This window comes from Oryctolagus cuniculus, chromosome 12 (genome assembly GCF_051225735.1).
Source record: "Oryctolagus cuniculus isolate XC-2025 breed Fujian yellow rabbit chromosome 12, ASM5122573v1, whole genome shotgun sequence".
Classification (NCBI taxonomy): domain Eukaryota; kingdom Metazoa; phylum Chordata; class Mammalia; order Lagomorpha; family Leporidae; genus Oryctolagus; species Oryctolagus cuniculus.
In genome coordinates this window covers 110,961,409-110,986,397 of record NC_142878.1, presented here as the reverse complement: position 1 = coordinate 110,986,397, position 24,989 = coordinate 110,961,409, and the positions used below count along the sequence as shown (strand labels likewise).

Below are 24,989 nucleotides of genomic sequence, written 5' to 3'. Positions count from 1 at the left end.
AAACTAGACAACATCACTTCATGAGAAGTTGTGGATTACTCCTGCCTGTGGAAGCTCAGGAGTAAATGCCGCGTTCTGAAGAAAGATCCAAGTTTTCTGAGCCATTTGCCTTTGACGAACTTCATGCTGCATATTTGAAAGGACTGTCAATTATATTATATAGTCATGCTCTAGGTCAACATAATAATATCAGGCAGAGGTGTGCATGCCAGACTTCAAAACATGTAAAACAAGCTTCCAAGTACTCCCTTACAGAGAAAAGCACTAATCATCAGGAACACTTGTCACCCCAGGAGTGGGGAAGGCAAATCACTCTGGAAAGCATAAATCATTGTTCTAACACTGAAGTTTGAATAAACAGCTAATAATTTTCTTAAAGAAAATTACAAAATACAAAAAACAAAACATATATAAACTAATATTTTGATATGATGATGATGATACTAATTTTTATATTTAAAAGTTGTACCACAGAAATTTTTAGATTGCATGTGTGAAAGTGCTAGTTAATACCTACCACTAGATATGGGAAACAAAGTACTAGTGAAAAAGTGAAAGTTGAACAGCGCCCTACATTTCAGAATGCCATGAACTCCCTTCTCACCTGATTGAGATAGTGATACTCTTCTGGCTGTTTAAGGTGGAATGCTAACCTCTCTTCTTCACTTGCGCCTGCCAGGAGGTAATAGAATACATGGTAGTTCCTGTTGGAAATGAAAGATAGCTTTATAATGAGCATGAATTATGGTTATCATTTAACAGTAAAATGCATCAGCTTTGTTTCATTTTCTTAAGAAAAACATGGTAAGTTCAGTAAGTATTCCTACAAAAAAAATGACCTTTTTTAGATGTGGAACACACAGAAAAGGATAAAGTCAACAAAACAGCAATGTTAAGACCTCTGAAAAACCTCTCGTCCATAGCACCAAGGGAAACCTGGCAAATTTACCAAAAGTAACTTTTTTTAAAATTGTAGAAATCAGCCAAAAGCTTGCAGTCATCCAAAGAGTTAAGTTTACTCAAGAAAAACAGCTGGGGCCGGCACTGTGGCATAGCAAGAAAAGGCACCGCCTGCAGTGCTGGCATCCCATGTGGACGCCAGTTCGAGTCCCGGCTGCTTCACTTCTGACCCAGTTCTCTGCTATAGCCTGGTAAAGCAGTGGAAGATGGCCCAAGCCCTTGGACCCCTGCACCTGTGGAGAGACCAGGAAGAAGCTCCTGGCCCAGGCTTCAGATGGGCCCAGCTCTGGCCGTTGAGGCCATTTGGGGAGTGAACCAGTGGATAGGAGATCTCCCTCTCTCCCTCTGCCTCTGTGTCTCCAATAAGTAAATGAATCTTTAAAAAAAAAAAAAGAAAAAGAAAAGAGAAAAACAGCAGAATCTTTTGCAGCATTTTATTTGTCCTACTCTATGCCCAGCTCATCAACTCCACAGGTGCCCTCGACACCAATGGTCTACAATGGTGGACACCAGAAAATGGGCAGCCACCAGAAGGGGCAGAACAGGCTGAGAGATTGAACAGAGCCTCAGTCCGTAAGACGTACCATTACCTCACCGTCTGCTGATCCCCTGAAAGAAACTATATTTAAGACTGACTTTACATGACCTGATTCAAAGTTCCCATGATGCAAAAATCTCCCACAGATACATCTGTAGCACGCTCCAGCTGTATGAAGCATTGGGTAGAATCAAGGCAAGTCACAAGCTAATCAAAAAGCTTAAAAGCTTTAAAAAGCGTATATGTTGAACTGTTTACTTAGTGTAGGACTTATCTTACATGTGTAAAGTTAGTTGAAAATAAATCTTAGTAAAAAATAAGAATAGGAATAGAAGAGGGAGGAGGAAGAAGGATGGGAGTGCAGGTGGGAGGCAGGATAGGGTGGGAGAAATCACTACGTTCCTAAATTTGTGTTTATGAAATGCATGAAGTTTGTATACCTTAAATAGAATTTTTTAAAAATTTAACTGACAAAAAATTAAAAAATTTAAAAAACAAATAAATAAATCTTAAAAAAAAAAAAAAAGGCACAGTCCAATATACACAGGGTCCCATGACAAAGTCTGGGGAATCTTACTGTTTCTAAGTACTTACAGAAATCTCTGTGCAATTGTCATCTGACAACTAAGTTAAACAAGCAGATATCTGACTGCCCCACACTCAAAAAAAGTATAGAAGTTTTTGCAAAATTAGTTCAGGAAGTCAGAAAACAACCAAACAGCAGGGATAAACAATAACTACAAGCCCTGGGAGGATGAGAACTCTTCTCTATGGTTGTCACATAATGTTACTTTAAATATTCAAATTATCAACAACAAAAATAAAAGTTACAGGCATGCAAGGAAAACAGAAAATACAGCCCATAGCAGGGAGAAACACAATCACAGTAACTGTCTCTGAGAAACCCAGATTAGATTTCACTAGACAAGGTTTGAATCAGCTCATTAAATATGACCAGACAACTAGAAGAATCATTTCTATTTAGTAAGCTAAAGAAAAGTATGAGAATTAGGTCACATCAAACAGTAACGATTAATAAGTATACAGAAGCTGTAAGAAAATGAGAAGAAATTCTGAAGTTGTGGCCCATTGGGTTAAGATGTCACTTGGGATACCCACATCCCATCTGAGTACCAGTTCCAGCTCCAGCTACTTCACTACCAATCTGGCTCCCTGATGTTGCACTTGGATAGGCAGCAGGTAACGGTCCATGTGTTTGGGAGACTGCAGCAGAGTTCCTGGCTCCTGGCTTCACTCTAGCCCAATCCAAGCTGGCCAGCTCTTGCAGCCACTTGAGGAGGGAACCAGCAAGTGGAATCAATCTCCCTCACTCCCTCTGTATGTGCACGTATGTATGTATGTGTGGGCTTGTCTTTAAAAAAATAAATTTTTTGTATAAAAGATTTGAAATGAAACAGCAGATCTGAGTAGGCACTGAACCTGAAATAAGAATCCACGGAACTTGAGGACAAGTCAACTGAAACCACCCAGCCTAAGGAACACGAAGAAAAACCAATGAGGAAAAATGGACAGAGTCACAGCGACCTGTATATACATAATGAGTGTCAGGAGAGGAAAGAATGAGAAAGAAAAAATATTTTAAACATAGTTGCCAAAAACTCCCCCAAAGCTGTGGAACACACCTGCATGTCCAAGACACTGAACAAACTCCAAGAAGGATAACAAACCTTCCAAACAACTATTCCAACTACTTTGAAATTGGAAAACTAACACAGTCTTCCCAAATCTACAAATACATGGAAATGAAACAACATACTAGTAAGTAACCAATGAGCTAAAGACGAAATCACAAGAGAATTACAAAACACTCTGGAGATGTACAAAAACAAAAATAGAAGGTCAGGGCCTAGCAAGTGAAACCACCGCCTGCAGTGCCAGCATCCCATATGGGCGCCGGTTCTAGTCCCGGCTGCTCCTCTTCCAATCCAGCTCCCTGCTATCGCCTAGGAAAGCAGTGGAAGATGGCCCAAGTCCTTGGGCCCCTGCACCCACGTGGGAGACCTGCAATAAGCTCCTGGCTATGGATTGGCACAACTCCAGCCACTGCAGCCATCTGGGGAGCGAACCAACGGAAGGAAGACCTCTCTCTCTCTCCACCTCTCCTTATTTCTCTGTATAATTCTGCCTTTCCAATAAATAAATAAATTTTTTTTTAAAAAATCGAAGGTCATCCCTCTGTACCTACTGGAGACTGGTTCTAGGGAAACCACCCCATACCATCACTAGTGGTAGAATCCACTCGTCTCTTCTGTAAAATGGCATATAATTTTGCACATTACCTATGCACATCCTTTAAATTATTTCTAGGTTCCCTCTAACACTTGGCATAACATAAATACCATGTAAACAGTTACTGACAAGGAGGAAAAACCTACACATGTTCAGTACAAATGTAATTTTTTCTTCCCAAACACTTTCAACTGCCAGTTGGCTGCTGAATCCCCAGATGCAGAACCCATGGACACAGGGGGCCACCTGTGTATCAAAACACGGAAACAGCTGAAGCAGTGCTTAGAGGAACTTTTATCCATAAACTTCTATTTGAAAAGAAATCTGTAAACTAACCACTTACCTTAAATAACTTTCTGGCAATAAATTAGATAATCTAGATAAAACAGACAAATCTGACTAAAGAAGAAATTCAAAGTCTAAACAGATCTGTGACAATCACAGTTGGCATTAGTAATCAAAACACTTGACACAAATAAACACCCAGAATAAAGTGGCTTTGCCACTGAGTTCTACCAAACATTTAAAAACAATTAACTCTTGGCCAGCACCGCGGCTCACTAGGCTAATCCTCCGCCTTGAGGCACCGGCACACCGGGTTCTAGTCCCGGTTGTCCCTCTTCCAGGCCAGCTCTCTGCTGTGGCCAGGAGTGCAGTGGAGGATGGCCCAAGTACTTGGGCCCTGCACCCCATGGGACACCAGGATAAGTACCTGGCTCCTGCCATCAGATCAGCGTGGTGAGCTGGCCGCAGCATGACGGCCGCAGCGTGCCGGTGCGGCGGCCATAGAAGGGTGAACCAACGGCAAAGGAAGACCTTTCTCTCTGTCTCTCTCTCTCACTGTCCACTCTGCCTGTCAAAAATAAAATAAATAAATAAATAAAATAAAAACAATTAACTCAATCCTGTACAAATTTTTCCAAAAATGTATAGGGAGAAAAAATGTACATCTCATCCTATGACTCAATAAAGAATGACCTAGATAACAAAACAAGACAAATACATCACAAAAAAAACCCTTACAGTAATATTTGAGTACAGAGAGAAAAATCCTCAATAAAATACTGGCAAACCAAATCCCACATATAATAAGGATTATATGTACACACATTTGTAAATCAAGTCCATCAAAGTGACAGAAAATCAATTTGTAAACTGGATTTTCACCACCCATATATTGTCCAAAACTCAGAAAATAAGGCTTACTATCCCCACCACATCATTAAAATGTGTTAGAAAAAGTTACCGGCCACCGCCGTGGCTAACTTGACTAATCCTATGCCTGAGGCGCAGGCACCCAGAGTTCTAGTCCCAGTTGGGGCTCCGGATTCTGTCCCGGTTGTCCCTCTTCCAGGCCAGCTCTCTGCTGTGGCCAGGGAGTGCAGTGGAGGATGGCCCAAGTGCTTGGGCCCTGCACCCAAGCACTTGGTGAACACATGGGAGACCAGGAGAAGCACCTGGCTCCTGGATTCGGATCGGCGCAGCGTGCCGGCCGCAGAACGCTAGCCATAGCGGCCATTTTGGGGATGAACCAACGGAAAAGGAAGACCTTTCTCTCTGTCTCTCTCTGTCTAACTCTGTCAAAAAAAAGAAAGAAAAGAAAAAGTTACCAACACCCTCTGTTAGCTGCATTTGTTTTTTTTGTTTGTTTGTTTTTATTTTTTATTTTATTTTATTTTTTTTGGACAGGCAGAGTGGACAGTGAGAGAGAGAGACAGAGAGAAAGGTCTTCCTTTTTGCCGTTGGTTCACCCTCCAATGACCGCCACAGCCAGAGCACCGCACTGATCTGAAGCCAGGAGCCAGGTGCTTCTCCTGGTCTCCCATGGGGTACAGGGCCCAAGCACTTGGGCCATCCTCCACTGCACTCCCAGGCCACAGCAGAGAGCTGGCCTGGAAGAGAGGCAACCAGGACAGAATCCGGCACCCCGAATGGGACTAGAACCTGGTGTGCTGGCGCTGCAGGCGGAGGATTAGCCTAGTGAGCCACAGTGCCGGCCTGTTAGGTGCATTTGTAAGTCCTGCAAGTCTTATTGCAGGGAGCTTTTATTACGGAGCTTTTTTAAATTATTATAGTTTATTTTTCTTAATTACAGAGCTTTTATTAGGATTTTAACATGTTTCATATAATCCTCTGAACTGCAGAATGGTCTTCATTCTGTGGGACAGGAAAAAAGAAGAAGCAGGTATCTAAAATGTGAACGCAGGTCTCTGTAACTTTAACCTCCAGTTCAGCTTTATTATGTCTCACTACAGCATACGGCACGTTATACACCTCTCTGACACTTGGCGTCTTCATGTGAAGAGTATTACAAGGATCTTCTCTACAGTCCCATATACCTGGGTAATACAACGGGATTAAACTTGTACTGGGGGCTGGCGCTGTGCCTGCAATGCCAGCATCTCATATGTGCACCGGTTTGAATGCACCGGTTTTGGCCTGGGAAAGCAGTAGAAGATGGCCCAAGTCCTTGGGCCCCTGCACCCATGTGGGAGACCAGGAAAGGGCTCCTGGCTCCTGTTTTCAGATCACCACACCTCCAGCTGTTGCGGCCAACTGGGGAGTGAACCAGCAGATGGAAGACCTCTCTCTGTTACTCTGTCTTTCAAAAATTAAAATAACTCTTAAAAAAAAAGTTTTATTGCAAACTGTCCTCAAGTTAGACAAAGAACACCAAGAAACGAATGAAAGATCCAAAGCACGCTGCTTAGCAACAAGGGGCCACCTGAGTTCTGACAACGGGCACCCATCTAAAACCGGGCAATCTGCACCTTGGCAGCCTCTGAGAAAATGTTCTACCCACAGAAGAAACAGCAATGATGCATAAAGCAATGTATGTTGCAAACCAAACTAAAAATCTTAAATTTTAAAAATATACAAAGAGCCTACATGTAAATCTGCATGATAAGTGTATAAAATTATATGAATAAAAACATGTACCGTTCATTATGCTCTTGGTAAACGAGTCTGGACTTCTCCAGTAGGTATTTTTCAACATAGGCACTAGAAGAAAAATAAAATTGGTTGATATAAATAATAAAGTTTAGTATGAGACAGAAAAGTATTTATCTAGAGATGATGCAAAAGCATAAAGAGTACTAATCCTGATCATTTCAGTATGTTTATTATTGCTAATTTTATTGTGGATGTTGTCAGTCTCATTCATGCTAAATTCATAAAGTCACAAATCTTTGTTTTCAATAAAGCAAAAAAGAAAGTCAGAAGTTCAAAACATAGCACACAAGGCCTTCCATGTCAGAGACCCTCCATTCTCCACAGGCCACACACCAGCACACATACTCCCGACATGGCACTCTGGCACGACTTCTGAAACAATGCTCAACGATACACGTTGTTCCTTTATATATTCAGTGCCAATAACATTCAAAGATACATGTTTTTCCTTTATATATTCACTGCCATCGCCAGATCCTGAAATTTACTCACTTTTAATTTACTGGTTTAGTCGACAAGCGTTCATTTACTGGGCACCGTACTAAGACCAAGCAGTGTGGAAAAGGATACACTGCCTGACCTCAAAGGCCTTGCATATTGGTAGAGGAAATCCGTAAGCCAGCAGTGACTGAGTGGGCAAGGCTTAGCACAGAACTGTGACCAGAACATAAGAGAAGCACCAAGAGAGAACCCGAGATTCAGTCCAAGAAGGAAACAGCTGTGAGCAAGAACTCCCATGGATGCTGAATACACAGCACACAGCAAACATTCATTAATATTACCTGGTACGTAAGGGACTGACTAAAAGAGTCTGAACCTGAAGGATTTACCAAAGGTCGCAAGGAGAACTGCCTTCAGATAAAGAAGTGGAGGGGAGCACAAATATCAACTTCAGGGAAAACAGTTCACTATGGCTAGAGAATGAGATGTGCAGGAGTAATCCTTAAGAAAAGCTACTAATACACTATGGGCCTGAAAAATGGACACCATCTTGACAGTGAAGAGGAACCACAACACCAACTGTATTTCTGGTGTTTTATTCTCCTTACCCAGACTGTACCCTTCACGTCTTCAGTACCTCTTACCCAATCAGGAGCAATCAGCTAGGATGCATCTGAAATCCAACAGCACGACGCTGCTCAATACAGATCACTCAACCCAGCCCTCTCTGAGGTCAGTGTCTGACTACTGAGCCGCACTCTTCCCAGCCCCTGGCTGCCACCGGCCCCAGCCAAGGCAGTCTGTTCTCCCAGGCACGCCCCTCCACCCCGACTGCAAGCTCCTGTTCTTCCCTCACCCTCACTCCCCAGCTACCCCCACTCTGCCCAGTGGATTTCAGTCCTTCATTAAAATAAAGCTGCAGTGTGCCTCCTGTGCCATCCGCTGCCACCACCACCACCAGTAATTAAAACTGTTAACTTCTTCTGAATTATCATGATCACCTTCAGTGTAAATGACCAAAACAGGCTCTCAACTGTCTAAAATGAGAGAAAGGGAACACACATTGACTAATATGTTAAATTCTCACAACCATCCTGCATAGCAGGTAATGTTGCCCCTATTTCACAAGTGTAAAAACTGATGCTCAGGGGGCGGGCACTGGGGCATAGTAGGTTAAACAGCCACCTGCGGTGCTGGCATCCCACACGGGCATTGGTTCAAGTCCCAGCTACAACACTTCCCATGCAGCTCCCTGCTGATGGCCTGGGAAAGAAGTAGAAGAGGGCCCAAGTTCCTGGAACCCTGTATCCACATGGGAGACCTGGAGGAAGCTCCTGGCTCCTGGCTTAGGATCAGCCCAGCTGCAGCCATTGTGACCATTTGGGGAATGAACCAGCAGAAAAGAAAGCAGTGGAGGATGGACCTCTACACACATGCGGGAGATCCAAAAGTTCATGGCTCCTGGCTCCTGGCTTCAGCCTGGCCCAGCTCCAGACACTGCAGCCATTTGGGCAGTGAAGCAGCAGATGCAAGACCTCTTTCCCTATATCTCTGTAACTCTGCCTTTCAAATAAAAAAATAAATCTTTTTTTAAAAATTTAAAAGAGAAGTATATCAGCACAGAAAAAGAAAAAAGGGGTAGGTAAAGCAAATTCAATGTAATCATTGAATCTGACTGGAAGTTCTTACAATATTTACTCTATTTTATATATATTTGAGACAGTTTTTTATAATAAAAACTTTTTTTAAAACATTCACATATTAGAAAGCAGAATTAAAAGAAAATGGAGGGGCCAGTGCTGTGGCATAATAGGTTGATCCTCCGCCTGTAGCGCCAGCATCCCATACAGGTGCCAGTTCTAATCCCAGCTGCTTTTCCTCAATCCAGCTTTCTGCTCTGGCCTGGGAAAGCAGTGGAAGGTGGACCAAGGACATGGACAAAATGGCCAGGGCAGCTCCAGGTAAAAGCCAGGAGCCTAGAAGTCATCTGGGTTTCCCACATGGATAGCTGGGGCCCAATCATTTGGGCCATCTTCCGCTGCTTTCCCAGGTACATCAGCAGGGAGCTGGATCAGAAGTGGAGCAGCGGGGACATGAGTCGGTGCTCATATGGGATGATGGTGCTACAGGTGGCAGCTAACCCCACTGTACCACAATGTTGGGCCCAGTAAAGCCTTTTTAGATTGTGTTTTGCAGTGCTAAAGATAACTACAAACATTAGAGCTTTATTCATAATTTGTCATCAACTAACCACTATGACTATGCTCCCTAGTCACTGAACAAACCTCCTCAATACACAAAGTCTATCATGATTCCACTCATTTGCTAGTGACGGTTTCTCAATTGATAACGTGATTTCCTACTTGTTTTGCTTGGAAATTTGCAAAACCCAACATAAAAGCCATCTCTTGATGTGAATTTCTCCAAACACATACTTCAATATTTACATGGCTCATTTACTGTAATCATGTTATATGAATATTTGTCTTCCCAAAGAGACTGAGAACATGTATATATCTTAAATCCTTAACACTTAAGACACTGTCTGGTACTCAAAATGAACTCTTTTAATTTTTGTTAATAAACTGATAAAATGAACACATTAAAAATGTTTAATATAAGGACAGGTGTTGTGATGCATTGGATTAAGTCACCACAGGGGATACCCACACCCCACATCACAATTCCAGATACTCTGCTTCTGACCCAGCTCCCTGCTAACGCCCTGGAAAGTCGCCGATGATGACTCAAGTACCCGACGCCCTGACACTGATGGAGCTCCTGGCTCCGAGCTTGCGTCTGACTGCTGTGGGCATTTGGGTAGGGATCCAGCCAATGGGAGATCTCTCTCTCAGCCTTTCAAATAAATAAATGAATAAATATTCTTATTATTTAATATTTTAATAAAAATTATTTTTAAAATATTTGGGTGTATACATATTCATCTGTGACCTTAATTAATAAAGAAAATTTTTGTTCAATGACATAAGAAAAAGCTTAACAATTTTTTAAAAGATTTATTTATTTATTTGAAAGTCAGTTATATGGAGACAGAATCAGGTGGGGAGAGAGAGAGAGATATCTTCCATCTGCTGGTTCATTCCCCAATTGGCCTCAACCATCGGAGCCGAACTGATCCAAAGCCAGGAGTCAAGAGCGTCCTCCGCTACACCACAGTGCCAGCCCTGAAAAATTTTTAACATTTTAGGTAGTCTTTTGCTTTTCTTTTTTTTAACAGGTTTTGGCTTAGGTAGTAGAGTGTAGGAATACAGTTCAGGTCAAAATTTTAAAATTTAAATGCAGGTGTAAAGTAGTAAGACTTAAGCATAATCAAACTGGCATTTAAAAAAATTACAGATGGGGGCCGGCACTGTAGCATAGTAGGCAAAGCGTTCCCTGCAGTGCCAGCATGCTGCAGCCATTTAAGGAATGAACCAGTGGATGAAGATCTAGGTCTTTGTCTCTTTCTCTGTCAAATAAATAAATAAATCTTAAGAAAAAAAAAACTACAGATCAATATCAACTAATACAGTCAAAAAATCATGAGCTAAAAGTAGCAGGCAGAACACAACCAATTTCTTTTAAAAAATTATTTTATTTATTTGAAAGAGAGTTACAGGGAAATGGGGAGGGAGGGAAGGAGGGAGGGAGGGAGGGAGGGAGGGAGGGAGAGAGAGGTCGGTCTTCCATTTCACTGGCTCACGAGAGAGAGAGAGAGAGAGAGAGACAGACAGACAGACAGACAGAGGTCTTCCACTTCACTGGCTCACTCCCCAGATGACTGCAACAGGTAGAGCTGAGCTGATCCAAAGCCAGGAGCCAGGAGCTTCTTCCAGGTCTCCCACGCAGGTGCAGGGACCCAAAGATTTGGGCCATCTTCTACTGCTTTCCCATAGCAGAGAGGTGGATCAGAAGTGGAGTAGCCGAGTCTCGAACCAGTGCCCATATGGGATGTTGGCACTGCAGGCTGGGGCTTTAATCCACTGCACCACTGCGCTGGCCACTCACAACCAAATTTTTTTTTTTTTGACAGGCAGAGTGGACAGTGAGAGAGAGAGACAGAGAAAGGTCTTCCTTTTGCCGTTGGTTCACCCTCCAATGGCCGCTGTGGCTGGCGCGCTGCGCCGGCGCACCGCACTGATCCGATAGCAGGAGCCAGGTGCTTTTCCTGGTCTCCCATGGGGTGCAGGGCCCAAGCACCTGGGCCATCCTCCACTGCACTCCCTGGCCACAGCAGAGAGCTGGCTTGGAAGAGGGGCAACCGGGACAGAATCCGGCGCCCCAACCGGGACTAGAACCCGGTGTGCCGGTGCCGCAAGGCGGAGGATTAGCCTACTGAGCTGCGGCACCAGCCCACAACCGATTTTAATAAGTATGCGTATTAGGTTGGTGCGGTGGCTCAATAGGGTAATCCTCCGCCTGCGGCGCCAGCACCCCAGGTTCTAGTCTCGGTCGGGGCACCGGATTCTGTCCCGGTTGCTCCTCTTCCAGTCCAGCTCTATGCTGTGGCCCGGGAGTACAGTGGAGGCTGCGCCGGAATGGGAGACCAGGAGAAGCACCTGGCTCCTGCCTTCGGATCAGTGCAGTGCGCCAGCCGCAGCGGCCACTGAGAGGTAAACCAACGGAAAAGGAAGACCTTTCTCTCTGTCCACTCTGCCTGTCCAAAAAAAAAAAAAAAAAAAAAACAAAGTATGCGTATTATGTCTATCTAGGTGTATGCATGTTTGTACTGACCAGCTGAGGTTCTTTCCAGGAATGCAAAATGGTTGAATCCTGGGAGAAGAAGAAACAACCACAACACTAATAAACACCTGGATGGAGCACGTATTTATCTCCAGACACCAGAGAGGCCTTTGATAAAACTCAGTACCCTCGACTAACACACACACTCACGCAAACGAAACCTGAGCATTTGGCCTGCTGGTGAAGAGCCTGGTTCAGATGCCCACATCCCCTACTGCGGCGTCTGGGTTTAATACTTGGCTCCAGCTCTGGAGCCCTCCCGCCAGTGCAGACCCTGGGAGGCAGTGGGGAAGGCTCAAGTGACCGGGTTCCTGAAACCCATGCCTGGGTTGAGTTACCAGCTCACAGCCCAAGCAAGGCCCAAAACCAACCATTCTGGCGCTGTGGCATGGTAGGCTAAGCCTCTGCCTGTGGCACTGGTATCCCATATGGGCACCAGTTTGTATCTCAGCTGTTCCTCTTGTGATCCAGCTCTCTATGGCCTGGGAAAACAGTGGAAGATGGTCCAAGTCTTTGAGCCTCTGCACCTGCACAAGGCTCTTGGCTACTGGTTTCAGACTGGTTCAGCTCCGCTCCACCCACTGCAGCCATTTGGGGAGTAAACGAGTGGATGGAAGACCTTTCTCTGTTTCTCCTACTCTGTGTAACTCTACCTCTCACATATATAAATAAACACACACACACACACACACACACACACGCCAGTCATTACAGGCATTTTGGGAGTAAACCAGTGGATGGGAACTCTCTCTAATATCCCCATCTTTCTGTTTCTCCCTCTCTTAATCTCTCCTCTCTTTCTCTGTTTTCTCTGTCTCTCACTCTCCTCTCTTTCTCTGTTTTCTCTGTCTCTCACTCTTAATAAAAAGGAAATAAAACATTTTTAAAATAAAATAAAATTCCTAAAGTTGTATGAGGTTTGCATTCCTTAAATAAAAATTGGGAAAAAAATAAATAAGATGCTTAAATGGTTAACTTGATAGAAGATCCCAAAGCCAGTATTTTACTTAGCAGAGAATATTGTCACAAGAAAATAAGACAAGATAGAAAATAGTAAGATGGGCTAGTGCTGTGATGTAGTGGTTAAAGCCTCCACCTGCAGTGCCAGCTGCTCCACGTCCAATCCAGCTCTCTGCTCTGGCCTGGGAAAGCAGTGGAAGACAGTCCAAGTGCTTGGGCCCCTGCACCCAGTGGAAGACCTAGAAGAAGCTCCTGGCTTCAGATCGGTGCTGCTCTGACCATTGAGGCCACCTGGGGAGTGAATCAGTAGATAGAAGACCTCTCTCTTTCTCTCTCTCCCTGCCTCTGCCTCTCTGTAATTCTGCCTTTCAAATAAAACAAATAAATCTTTTTAAAAAATAAATAAAACTTAATAAAAAAAGAAAATAATCAGAAGACAAAACTGAAAAAAACATAAAACTGTTTTTTCAGATGTATCTATGAGAAGCAATAAAAGAACTAACACGAACAACAAGATAATTTAGTAAGGATATAAAATATCAAAAATCTATAGCTTTAATATAAAACTAGAAAATATAAATATAAACAATGCATAATTAGAAAATATTATACAAGAAAATCATGTAATAAAAAGACATTAAAATACTTAATAAACTCAACAAGAAACACCAAAAATTAAGATATTCTAAAGGTGCCAATTTTTTCCAAATTACTATGCAAATTTAACGTTAATCCAATAAGAGCAAAGCCAAGGAAAAACATGGAGCTAAGGGAAAGACTAATCTGAAAAAGCTACCTATAGTATGTAATTCCAACCATGCAACAATCTGTAAAAGATAAAACCATGGAGATCATGAAAAGATTACTAGTTGTGGGGCCGGCACTGTGGCGTAGCCAGTAAAACCACCGCCTGCAGTGCCTGACATCCCAAATGGGCGTCAGTTCAAGACCCAGTGTTCCACTGCCAATCCAGCTCTCTGCTGTGTCCTGGGAGAGCAGTAGAAGATGGCCCATATCCTTGGGTCACTGCACCAATGTGGGAGACCTGTAAGAAGCTCCTGGCTCCTGGCTCCTGGTCAGTGCAGCTCTGGCCGTTGCGGCCAACTGGGGAATGAATCCGCAGATGGAAGACACCTCTCTCTCTCTCTCTCTCTTTCTGACTTTCCTTCTCTTTCTGTATCACTGACATTCAAATAAATAAGTAAATCTTTTAAAAAATCATTAAAAATGATTACCAGTTAGTAGGGACACACAAGATTTTGAGGAAGTGAGATTATTCTGTGCTGACCTGTAACAGTGACTACAGGTCTTTTACGTTAAGTGTCAAAATTCTCAGGATGGACAACACTGAGTGACCATGAAGGCAAATCATGGGCTTTAGAGGTAATAAGAATGTATCAGCAGTGGAGTACCAACTAGAAGAAACACTAATGCATGTTTGTTAACAGGAGACATTGAGAGGGGAGTATGCAGACACAAAGGCATGTCTGGGGCCCTGTGCAGTTACTACGTATGTCTGCTGAGAACCTAAAAACACTCTAAGAAGCAAAGTCTACCAATTTCTTTAAAAAGCTATAAAGGACATTGCTGGCACAACCAGAGGACTCTGACCGCAGACTGAAAAATAAGACTTATTCATGTAAAAAAATTAAATTTCTTGAATACAGTAATAGTGATATGGCGAAGTAGAAAAATGTGGTTGTTTTGGGAACTACAGTAATGGGGTGGGTCAAACTATATATAGTTTAACTTATCTGAAAACAATTCAAATGAATGCATGCAAAACATAAAGAGCAAATTAATAACAATAAATTTAGGGTAAAGGTGTATGAGTATTACTTTTGTGAGTTTTGACTTTTTCAAAAGAAGTTCAAAATAATTTTAATGCAAATATCAATGTCACTATCCTCATTAAAGAGTCAATGAACAGCCCACAGTTTATAAAGGGGTAATAATAATCATAAAAACATAACACTACCATTAAGTAATGTACTTACCCAAGTACTGTGCCTGTTTCCTGGTAATTGACTTGAATAAACTTGCCAAAGCGACTTGAATTGTTATTATGAGCTGTCTTCGCATTTCCAAAGGCCTGTCAAAATAAACAACTGTAGTAAGTTTTATTTAAAAGATAAATCTATATTTTTTAACTGCTATTTAGGTCACTTCAAAGAGACATGATGCCGAAGAAAGTGGAAAGACAATCCACTCTAAATTCAAACTTGTAGTCCTTGTTCAGGTAAAATTAAAGAAATGAAGTAACTGAGTGCTCTTAAAGTTCAGATTTCTCTTTCTCATTTCAGGGCCAGTAAAACTTCTTAATACAGTTGCATTTTCTAAACATCTTACCTCTTTAAAACAAACCATACTTACTACAAAAGAGTAACAATCACAAGCTCCCACAATTATTACCCAAGATAAGTGTACCATGAAAGTAATACTGCCCAGCAATGTGAACTAATGACACTAGTATCAACACCGATTAATATAAACATTTTCTAAGCAGTAGAAGCCAAAAACAGGCTACACATTATATAATCCATTTATATGAAAAAAACAAAAAGCAACAGTAACTGGAAGCAGATCAGAGGAATTCTAGGAATGGGCTGGGACGGAAAACTGTCTACAAAGAGGCACGGGTTGGGATGGGGGCGGTCTTGGAATAGCAGATAAAGCCACCTCCTGCAAAACCTGTATCCCGTATGGGCGCCAGCTGGAGTCCTGGCTGCTCCACTTCCAATTCAGCTCCCTGCTAATGGCTTGGGAAAAGAAGCAGAAGATGACTCAAGTGTTTGAGCCCCTGCCACCCATGTGGAAGACCAGGATGAAGCTCCTGGCTTCAGCCTGGCTCAGCCCTGGCAATAAATCTTTTAAACATACATACACACACACACAGGGGCACAGGGGTATTGAAGATATCCTACGCCTTGATTGTTTCATGGTGGTGACATGGGCATCAAAACTTGCCAAGGGGCCAGTGCGGTGGCATAGTGGGTAAAGTCACCACCTGTGACTCCTGTATCCCATATAGGCACCAGTTCGAGACCCCACTGCTCCACTTCTGATCCAGTTCCCTGAGAAAGCATCACAAGATGGCCCAAGTGCTTGGGCCCCCACACCCAGGGGGAAGACTCAGAATAAGCCCCTGGCTCCTGTTCCCTGGCTTCAGCCTGGCAGAGCCTTGGCTGTTGCAGCCACTTGGGGAGTGAACCCGCAGATGGAAAGTATCTCTTTCTCTCTCTCTAATTCTGCCTTCCAAATAAATAAATAAATCTTTTAAAAAAACTCATCAAGATACATTTTAAATGTATACATTTTATTGTATGTTATAACAATAAAATTTATTAAATGTAAATGTAAAAAACAAGGCAGGCTAAACCATTCACCTCCTATTTGAAGAAACAAGGCTAGAAAACAGAGACAATTCACTGCAGGGCATGTCCACTAACTCTAAAAGAATAAGCCAGGTACTTAAGATCTAAATGCAAAGTCACATGTGTGCTAAAGTGTAACTCTGCAGAGCACACAGGCGCACACAAACACACACAACACAGGTGAGGAGGTAAAATCACATCTCCCACAGTTCTCAAAGTGTGGTCAAGACCACAAGGAACAGCATCACCTGAAAATCTGCAAGAAACACAAGTTCTTATGTTCCTCAAGAACAACTGAATCAGAGTATCTGAGGAAAAGGTCTACACAACACCTTCCTATGTCTAATGTGAGCTCAAGTTTGAGAACCACTATTCTACTTAGTATGCACGCAATTACATTCCTGTGCAACTACATTTTCATCAGTATTAAGAATGAAATTATTGGGGCTGGCATTGTGGCACAACAGGTTAAAACCACGGCCTGCAGAGCTGGCATCCCATATGGGCTACAGTTCAAGTCCCAGCTGCTCCACTTCTGATCCAGCTCCCTGCTAATGCACCTGGGAAAGCAGCAGAGGATGGCCCAAGTGTTTGGGCTCCAGTACCCACATGGGAGACCCAGGATAATCTCCTGGCTCCAGGCTTCAGCCTAGACCAGCCCTGGCTGTTGCGGCCATCTGGAGCGTGAACCAGCATATGGAAGACCTCTCTGTCTCCCTGTCTCTCTCCAACTGTGCCTTTCAAATAAATAAAATAATCTTTTTAAATAAATAAAATATTTTAAAAAAAGAATAGTAAATTAATGAAAATCTCAAGAAACACCCCTCACAAAGCCTTGATTCCACTGTATTTAAGTAGTGATTGGAAGAGCCCAGGCTTTCAACCACCACCCAACCATCTGTGACTGCTATACAGAGTGTAGCCTTGGTGAGGCTTGAACAGCACAGTTTACTCCACTCTGCCTTTTCCCTCTCTACCACACGAAATTCTGAAAACTTAACACAGCAAAGAATCATAAAATGTTGCAATTTAAATTTCATCAAAGAAATACTCACTTAAATGTCGAATGTTTGTATTTTAGCAAAATAAATACATAAGCTTAGAGATAAGACATGGGTGTGTAATGAACTACTCCTATTTCCATACTGAAAGATGGATATACAGCAGGCAAGAGTAACAACAGAGGTGCTTACCACACTGAACATACAAACTGTTTTATTTAAATCTCTTGAAAAAAGATCATTCAAAGTGAGGTCCATAAAAATGGCAGAGTAAGGAGCTCTGAAGACTCCCCCGTTCATAGAAGAAACAAGAACACTGACCAAAAAATTGTCAAAGTCAACAATTTAAGAATTCAAAATTAACCAAAAGCTTCTAACAATCCTTAGGCAGGGGATTTAATCAAGAAAAACAGCTTGAGGCAGGCACGGCGGCACAGCAGGTAAAACGGTCATATGGGAATGCAGTTCTAGTCCCGGCTCCTTCACTTCTGGATCCAGCTTCCTACAAATGCATCCTGGAAAGCAGCAGATGATGGCCCACTTACTTGGGCACCTGCCATCCATGTGGCAGACCCCAATGGAGTTCCAGGCTCTTGGCCTTGGCCTGGCCCAGACCAGCCTGTGGACAGGCATTTGGGAAGTGACCAGCCGACAGAAGATTGATATCAACTAAAAGGAAAAATTCACTAGAGAGGCTCAAACTAAGACATGAAAAAGTAGAAGAATCAGCAATTGATCAAAAAGAAAATCCACAGGAAAATGAGAAAATAATCCGAGATGAATGAAAACAAAGACACACCATACAAAGTACGCACAGAACAGAGTAAGGAAAATCTCAGAACTCAATAGCTGCATGAGACTCTATTAGAAAGATTCCAAATAATAAACTAAACTGCCACTGTAAGAAAACAGAAAACACAAATGTAAAAACAACCAGAAGAAATACGGAGGGGAAGTAAATAGACAAGAAAAACCAATAAATAAAATAAAACCAAAACACAGGGGAAATAAATAGACATAAAGACAATTAATAAAATCAAAGTTGGTTCTTGGACAGTATCAGTAACAAGGCAAACTTTTAGGAACAGAGAACAAACAAAATGAACAAAATACTCAAATAATAAATTCAGGGAAAAAATGTAACACATAATATTAAGACAAAAGAATGAAAACTATATAATCATTTTACATGCAGAAAAAGCATGTAAAATCCTTTCATGACAGAAATACTCAACTAGCTGTGAATCATATGGAACTTTCTCTACCTGATTAAAGACATCTATTAACAACAAACTTAATAGTGAAAAAAATGAAAGGTTTCCCTCTATAATAAAAAAGAACACTTGAATGTCTGCTGTGCCCAATTCTATTCAATTAATGTCTTTGACTTTCTAGTCAGGACAATTAGAAATAAAAAGAAAAAGGGAACCCAGGTCTCCTACGTGGGTGACAGGGATCTAAGCACACAGTCCACCCTCCACTGCTTGCCCTGGCACATTAGTAGGGAGCTGGATCAGAGGTAGACCAGCCAGGACTTGAATGGTCACTCTGATAGGGATGCTGTTGTTTCAGATGGCAAGTCAGCTCCTGCACCATCATGCTGGCCCTTTGCCTTCGTTTTTAAATGACACCTTTTTAAAAAGTTGTTAAACTTTAAAAAAAAAATCATACAATAAAATTCTGTGAATTTTAAAACATAAATCTGTGTAACCTTCACTACCATATAAACTCCTCATGATAATCCTTGTCTTCATACTCTGATCTGCCCTACTTCCATACGTTGTGGCTATCACTTGCTTGTTCTCTACTGTTGTTCCTTCCTGTTTGAGAATGTCATAAAAATGGAATCATGTGTTTGCAAAGTTTTGAGGCTGATCTTTCCTTATTTAAAAGTTTTTCTTTGTGATTTATCCAGGTTGTTTTTTTAAGGAAACACAATAAAGCTTTTTTTATTTCAAAAAATACCGCAAATTGAAGATTTATTAATTTGAAAGGCAGACACAGAAAGAGATGGAGAGGGGGAGAGAGGGGGGAGGGAGGGAGGGAGTGAATGAGGGAGATCTTTCATCTGCTGAAAGGAAAAGTAAAACTTTCAATTCATAAATGACAGAGTCTTGTAGAAGAAAATGCTAAGAAATACTAGTGGACTTCAGGGGCCGGCGCTGTGGCATAGCAGGTAAAGCCACCGCCTGCAGTGCCCATATGTGCACCTGTTCAAGTCCTGCTGCTCCATTTCCAATCCAGCTCTCCGCTATGGCCTAGGAAAGCAGTGGAAGATGGCTCAAGACCTTGGGCCCCTTCACCCGCATGGGAGACCCGGAAGAGGCTCCTGGCTTCGAATCAGCACAGCTCTGCTGTTGCGGCTAACTAAGGAGTGAACCAGCAGATGGAAGACTTCTCTCTCTCTCTCTGCCTCTCCTTCTCTGTGTAACTCTTTCAAATAAAGCAATTAATCTTTAAAAAAAAAAAAAGAAAAAGAAAAAGAAAGAATTAAGCAACTTCAAAAACTCTGCAGAGAAACAGAATTAAAAGATAAGTTTACTTTGGGGCCAAAAAAACACAATAATTTGACATCCATGCAGGGTTTTTTCATAATATGCATCTTCCACGAATGTTTCAAAGCATCATTGGACACAAAAAAAACTATTTGAGAGGTAGCCATTTGAGGGTTAAGACGCCCCTGGGTACAGCTCCCAGCTCCAGCTCCTGACAGGCTTTCTGCTAAGCAGAGTCTGACAGGCAGTGTTGATAACTCAAGTAATCAGGTTCCTGCCACTCATGTGGAAGACCTGGATTCAGCCTGGCCCAGTCAAGGCCACTGTGGGCATCTGGGGAAGGGAACAGCTGAGGGGAGATCTCTCTGCCTCACACTCTCATTATTAATCTGCCTCTCAGATAAATAAATAATTTTCGAAAATATTCAAAAATTATCTGAGCAAATAAACTCAACAAGTGGGGAAAAAAGCAATATAAATCCATTATATTTGTATCTACTAGCAATAAAACAAGCAGCATTTTAAAAATTCCATCAACAGTAGCATCAAAAAGAACTGAAATACAAGGACTGGTATCATGGCTCCTCCGTTTAACTTCTACCTGGGATGTCCAAAACCCATGAGAGTGTCACTTCAAATTTCAGCTACTTTTTTTTTTTTTTTTGAGATTATTTATTTGAAATAAATCAGAGTTCCAGACAGAGAGAGAGAGACCAAGAGACAACATCCATTGGGTCACTTCCCAGATGGTCACAATGGCCAGCTCTGGGCCAGGACAAAGCCAAGAGTCAGGTGCTTTCTCCAGGTTTTCCATGTTGGCAGCAGGGGCCCAAGCACTTGGGCCATCTTCCACTGCCTTTCCCAAAATCCTTGCTTCCAATCTGGCTCCCTGCTAACGCGCCTGGGAAAGCAGAAGATGGTCCAAGTCCTTGGACCGCTGCACCAGAGACCCAGAAGAAGCTCTCGGCTTCAATCTGTCCCAGCCATGGCCACTGTAACCATTTGGGGACTGAACTGTGGATGGCAGATTCTCTCTCTGAGTGTCTCCTCTTGCATAACTCTGCCTTTCAAAATAAATAATCCTGAAAAATAAAAAATGAATTCTCATATACTTACCACTTTTTGTGGTCTTTGAAAGAACATTTCAAAATCTACTCAGAAAATTCCCAAGTATATAATACATTACCATAGTCACCATGAGGAAAATAGGTCTCTCAAGCTTACTCCTCCCATCTAACTGAAAGTGTGTGTGTCTCTGGCCACTCTCCCAACCTCCAGCTTTTGGTCATCACCAATTTATAATCTGTTTCTATATGTCTGATTTTTTTTAGATTCCACATATTAAGTGAAATCATATGGTATCTGCCTTTATGCATTCTCTGTCCTTACAACACTTGATAGTACTTTTAAAACCATCTAAAACTAAACATTTTTCTCAATTCCAAGAATATTTTCCCCAGTCACTTCTTTTTTTTTTTTTTTTTTTTTTTTTTTTTTTTTTTTTTTGACAGGCAGAGTGGACAGTGAGAGAGAGACAGAGAGAAAGGTCTTCCTTTTTGCCACTGGTTCACCCTCCAATGGCCACCACAGCCGGCACGCTGCAGCCGGCCGCACCGCAGCGGGCACACCGCGCTGATCCGATGGCAGGAGCCAGGTGCTTCTCCTGGTCTCCCATGGGGTGCAGGGCCCAAGTACTTGGGCCTTCCTCCACTGCACTCCCTGGCCATAGCAGAGAGCTGGCCTGGAAGAGGGGCAACCGGGACAGAATCCGGCACCCCGACCGGGACTAGAACCCGGTGTGCCGGCGCCGCAAGGCAGAGGATTAGCCTATTGAGCCACAGCACCGGCCCCAAAAGGCATCTTAACCACTTCACAAAAACACCTGCCCCTGCTTCTCCCTTCATAAGGGGACAGATATGACTCTACTCATTTTTTTTTTTTTTTTTTTTTTTTTTGACAGGCAGAGTGGACAGTGAGAGAGAGAGAGACAGAGAGAAAGGTCTTCCTTTTTGCCGTTGGTTCACCCTCCAATGGCCGCCGTGGCCAGCGCGCTGCGGCCGGCGCACCGCGCTGATCCAATGGCAGGAGCCAGGAGCCAGGTGCTTTTCCTGGTCTCCCATGGGGTGCAGGGCCCAAGCACCTGGGCCATCCTCCACTGCACTCCCGGGCCACAGCAGAGGGCTGGCCTGGAAGAGGGGCAACCGGGACAGAATCCGGCGCCCCGACCGGGACTAGAACCCGGTGTGCCGGCACCGCTAGGCGGAGGATTAGCCTAGTGAGCTGCGGCGCCGGCCCATTTATTTCTTTGTAACACTAATGATCCAAAGACAAAGACCCTCTTTAAAAAAAAAAATACTATTATCATACTCTTCAATCTTCACACTACCTTTTTGGTTTTCCCATCTTTTAGGTCCCTAAAAATTTTAGTTTTACTAAAAATTATGTCTATATTTCCATTTCAATTTCTCCCATATACCAAAAATTTTGTAAAGATAAGTTTAACAATAATATTTCTATACTCTTACCTCCAGCACTGGTCCGGCTCCAAGAATAATTTGTTCTACCCCACTGGCAAAACCTTTCTGACTTAGAGCAGTCAGATGGTGAATAAGAAAGTTCGTGCTTTGAGTCTTCCCAGAACCACTCTCTCCGGAAATGACAATGCACTGGTTTCTCCGGCGCTGGAGCATGGCGTGGTAAGCTACATCCGCCACGGCATAAATGTGCGGCTCAAGCTTGCCCAACTGGTGGTTATCGTACATTTTGACATACTTGGGGTTATAAATAGGAAGAAACTTGAATGGGTTAATAACTATTAGAATACTGCCAACATAGGTATAAATTTTTTCTTGTTTAAAGCGATTTCGTAGATTTTCTAAGAGAGTTTTCTCATTCAAATCAGGTAAACTACACAAGTCATCAAATTCTTTCTGTTGTGGCTGAGGAAGAAAACCCCGCTCCATCATCCTGCGCCGCTCCTCTGTCACCCGCAGCCATGACTGCAGGCTACCGTAGTGGATAGACCCATCGAGGTTTTTCTCTCTCAGAAGGAAACGGTAGTCCTCGCCACTCAGGCGATTTTCCAGAGCCATGCGAGGCCACAGCAGCATTCGCTGCACTGGACAGTCTGTTGGGTTGAGTATCCATTCTTCTCCCCCAAATTCCTTTACCTCGGCCAGCACGTAACATTTTGTTTTGTCAAGACGAAGTCTGTCTATAAGACAGTCGATCACCTCGGCAGCTGTGGAGCTTTTCCTAGCCGGGACTGGACAGTAGATGGTCCCTTCTGAAATGGTCCCGGGATAGACCCGTAACGTGTGCTCACTATCCTCCAGGCGTCGCCTCCCTCCATCACTCACGCTCATATTGGACCCTGTCCCATCAGCACGGGCGGTGTGTCTCCAGAACTCTGCAGACCATCTTCTCAGCACACGAGCTGCAACAGGAAAGAGGTGGATATTCAGCACCCACGGGACGCACTGCTTTCCAATGCTCAGGAAAGAAAGTAGACATGCTGATTACATCTTTTAGAACACAAACTCCTAACTCTTGCAATAGGAACAGTCTTGAAAACTGTCTCACTGAGACTACATAATATTAAGTTTTACTGTCCAAATCAAGGAGCTTTCCAAAATAACTCACCAAAAAAATATATTTCTTTTTATTTATTTTTTTTTTACAGGTAGAGTGGACAGTGAGAGAGAGACAGAGAGACAGAGAGAAAGGTCTTCCTTTTCCATTGGTTCACCCCACAATGGCCGCTGCGGCTGGCACACCACGCTGATCCAGAGACAGCAGCCAGGTGCTTTTCCTGGTCTCCCATGGGGTGCAGGGCCCAAGCACTTGGGCCATCCTCCACTGCCTTCCCAGGCCACAGCAGAGAGCTGGACTGGAAGAGGGGCAACCGGGACAGAACTAGAACCCGGTGGCCTGGCGCCTCAGGTGGAAGATTAGCCAAGTGAGCTGCGGAGCCGGCCATCATTCTCATATTTCTAAGCACTTCAGAAGTTCAGTTCATCTTCACAATGCCTCCCTGAGGGTGGTTTTTATCACCGTTATCTTCATGTTACAAATGAGAAGACAAGTGCAGAAAGATTACATAACTTGCCCAAAGTCATAACTGGAATGCGATAAGGTTGAGATGGGAAGCAAGCAATCTAGTCTGGCCCACAACATAAACCCACTGAACCATTTGGAGTAGCCTTGCCAAGGCAACCACAGGTGGGACTCAAAATTCAATAAATTTACAGCAAGCTAATTTTTAACCCAGTAATTTTGTATGGCCTGCAACTGGTATTATGAGTATCTTAAATGGCCCTTGGTAGAAAAAAGATTCCCCACTCGTGAAATACCATTGTTTCCTGGTAGACAGCAGATGGCCCAAGTGCTTTGGGCCCCTGCCACTCATGTAAGAGACCTGGATGGAGTTTCTGGATCCTGGCTTTGGCCTGGCCCAGCCCCAGCTGTTACAGCTATTTGGGGAGTAAAACGAAAGACACAAGATCTCTTTCTCACTCTCTTTCAAAAAAAAAAAAAAATCTTAAAAAAAAAAAGTTTTCCTACATGTCTTCAAAGGCCTAAACTTTATTTTGTTTGTTTTTTGAAGGCCTCACCTTTCAAGATGCTTTAAGACAGGGCTCTTAATTTCTTTTACTCCAACTCTGATTATCAATTGAAGCAGTACCACACTGAATCCTCTGCTCCTTCCCCATGAATTTCAAATGCCCCTTTGTCAATTTTCCAAGCTCTGCGTTCTGTTCCACTGATCTATTTGTCCATCCATACTTCTGTTAATTTTGTATTTTCCTGAACATCAGATGGCTTCATGTTTTGAGAACTGAAATTAACAGTTGTACTTTATTTATTGTTTGAAAGGCAGAGAGATGACAGAGAGAGACAGGCAAAGAGACAAAGATCTTCTATCTGCTGGTTCACTCCCCAGATGCCCACAACAGCTGGACCAGGCCGAACCTAGCAGCCCAAAACTCCACCCAGATGGAGTGGCAGAAATCCAAGTACTTGACCCTTTACCTGCTACCTCCCAGCATGCACACTGGCAGTAAACAGAATCAGAAGCAGAACCAGGAACTTGAACCCAGGCACTCCAATATGGAACGTGGGCTTACCAAGCAGCATCTTAATCAGTGCACCAATGGCAGCTTCCCTGTGTACTTTTAATGGGACATCGTTTTGTTTTTCATACAAACACCAAAAATGCACTGTTCACTAATTTTTAAAAACAAACACATTAGGGCCAGCACTGTGGCGTAGC

The 24,989-nt window shown here is 43.0% G+C and overlaps 1 protein-coding gene across 36 annotated transcripts in view; it reads right to left on the bottom strand.

The window, feature by feature from the left end:
• The window catches only part of MYO9A (myosin IXA), a 281,572-nt gene that overhangs the window by 215,197 nt on the left and 41,386 nt on the right, over positions 1–24,989 (bottom strand). For all 36 annotated transcript variants that reach the window (XR_016218484.1, XR_016218481.1, XR_016218482.1 and 33 more), the window contains 4 exons: positions 22,243–23,153; positions 14,845–14,939; positions 6,689–6,751; positions 605–704 (listed from right to left, as the gene is read on the bottom strand). Coding sequence is in view for 31 of the 36 variants with exons in the window: in XM_089310956.1 (XP_089167082.1) it covers positions 605–704; positions 6,689–6,751; positions 14,845–14,939; positions 22,243–23,082 (1,098 nt within the window). In the remaining 5 variants the exon portion in view is untranslated. Of the gene's footprint in view, positions 1–604; positions 705–6,688; positions 6,752–14,844; positions 14,940–22,242; positions 23,154–24,989 lie in introns of those variants that run through there.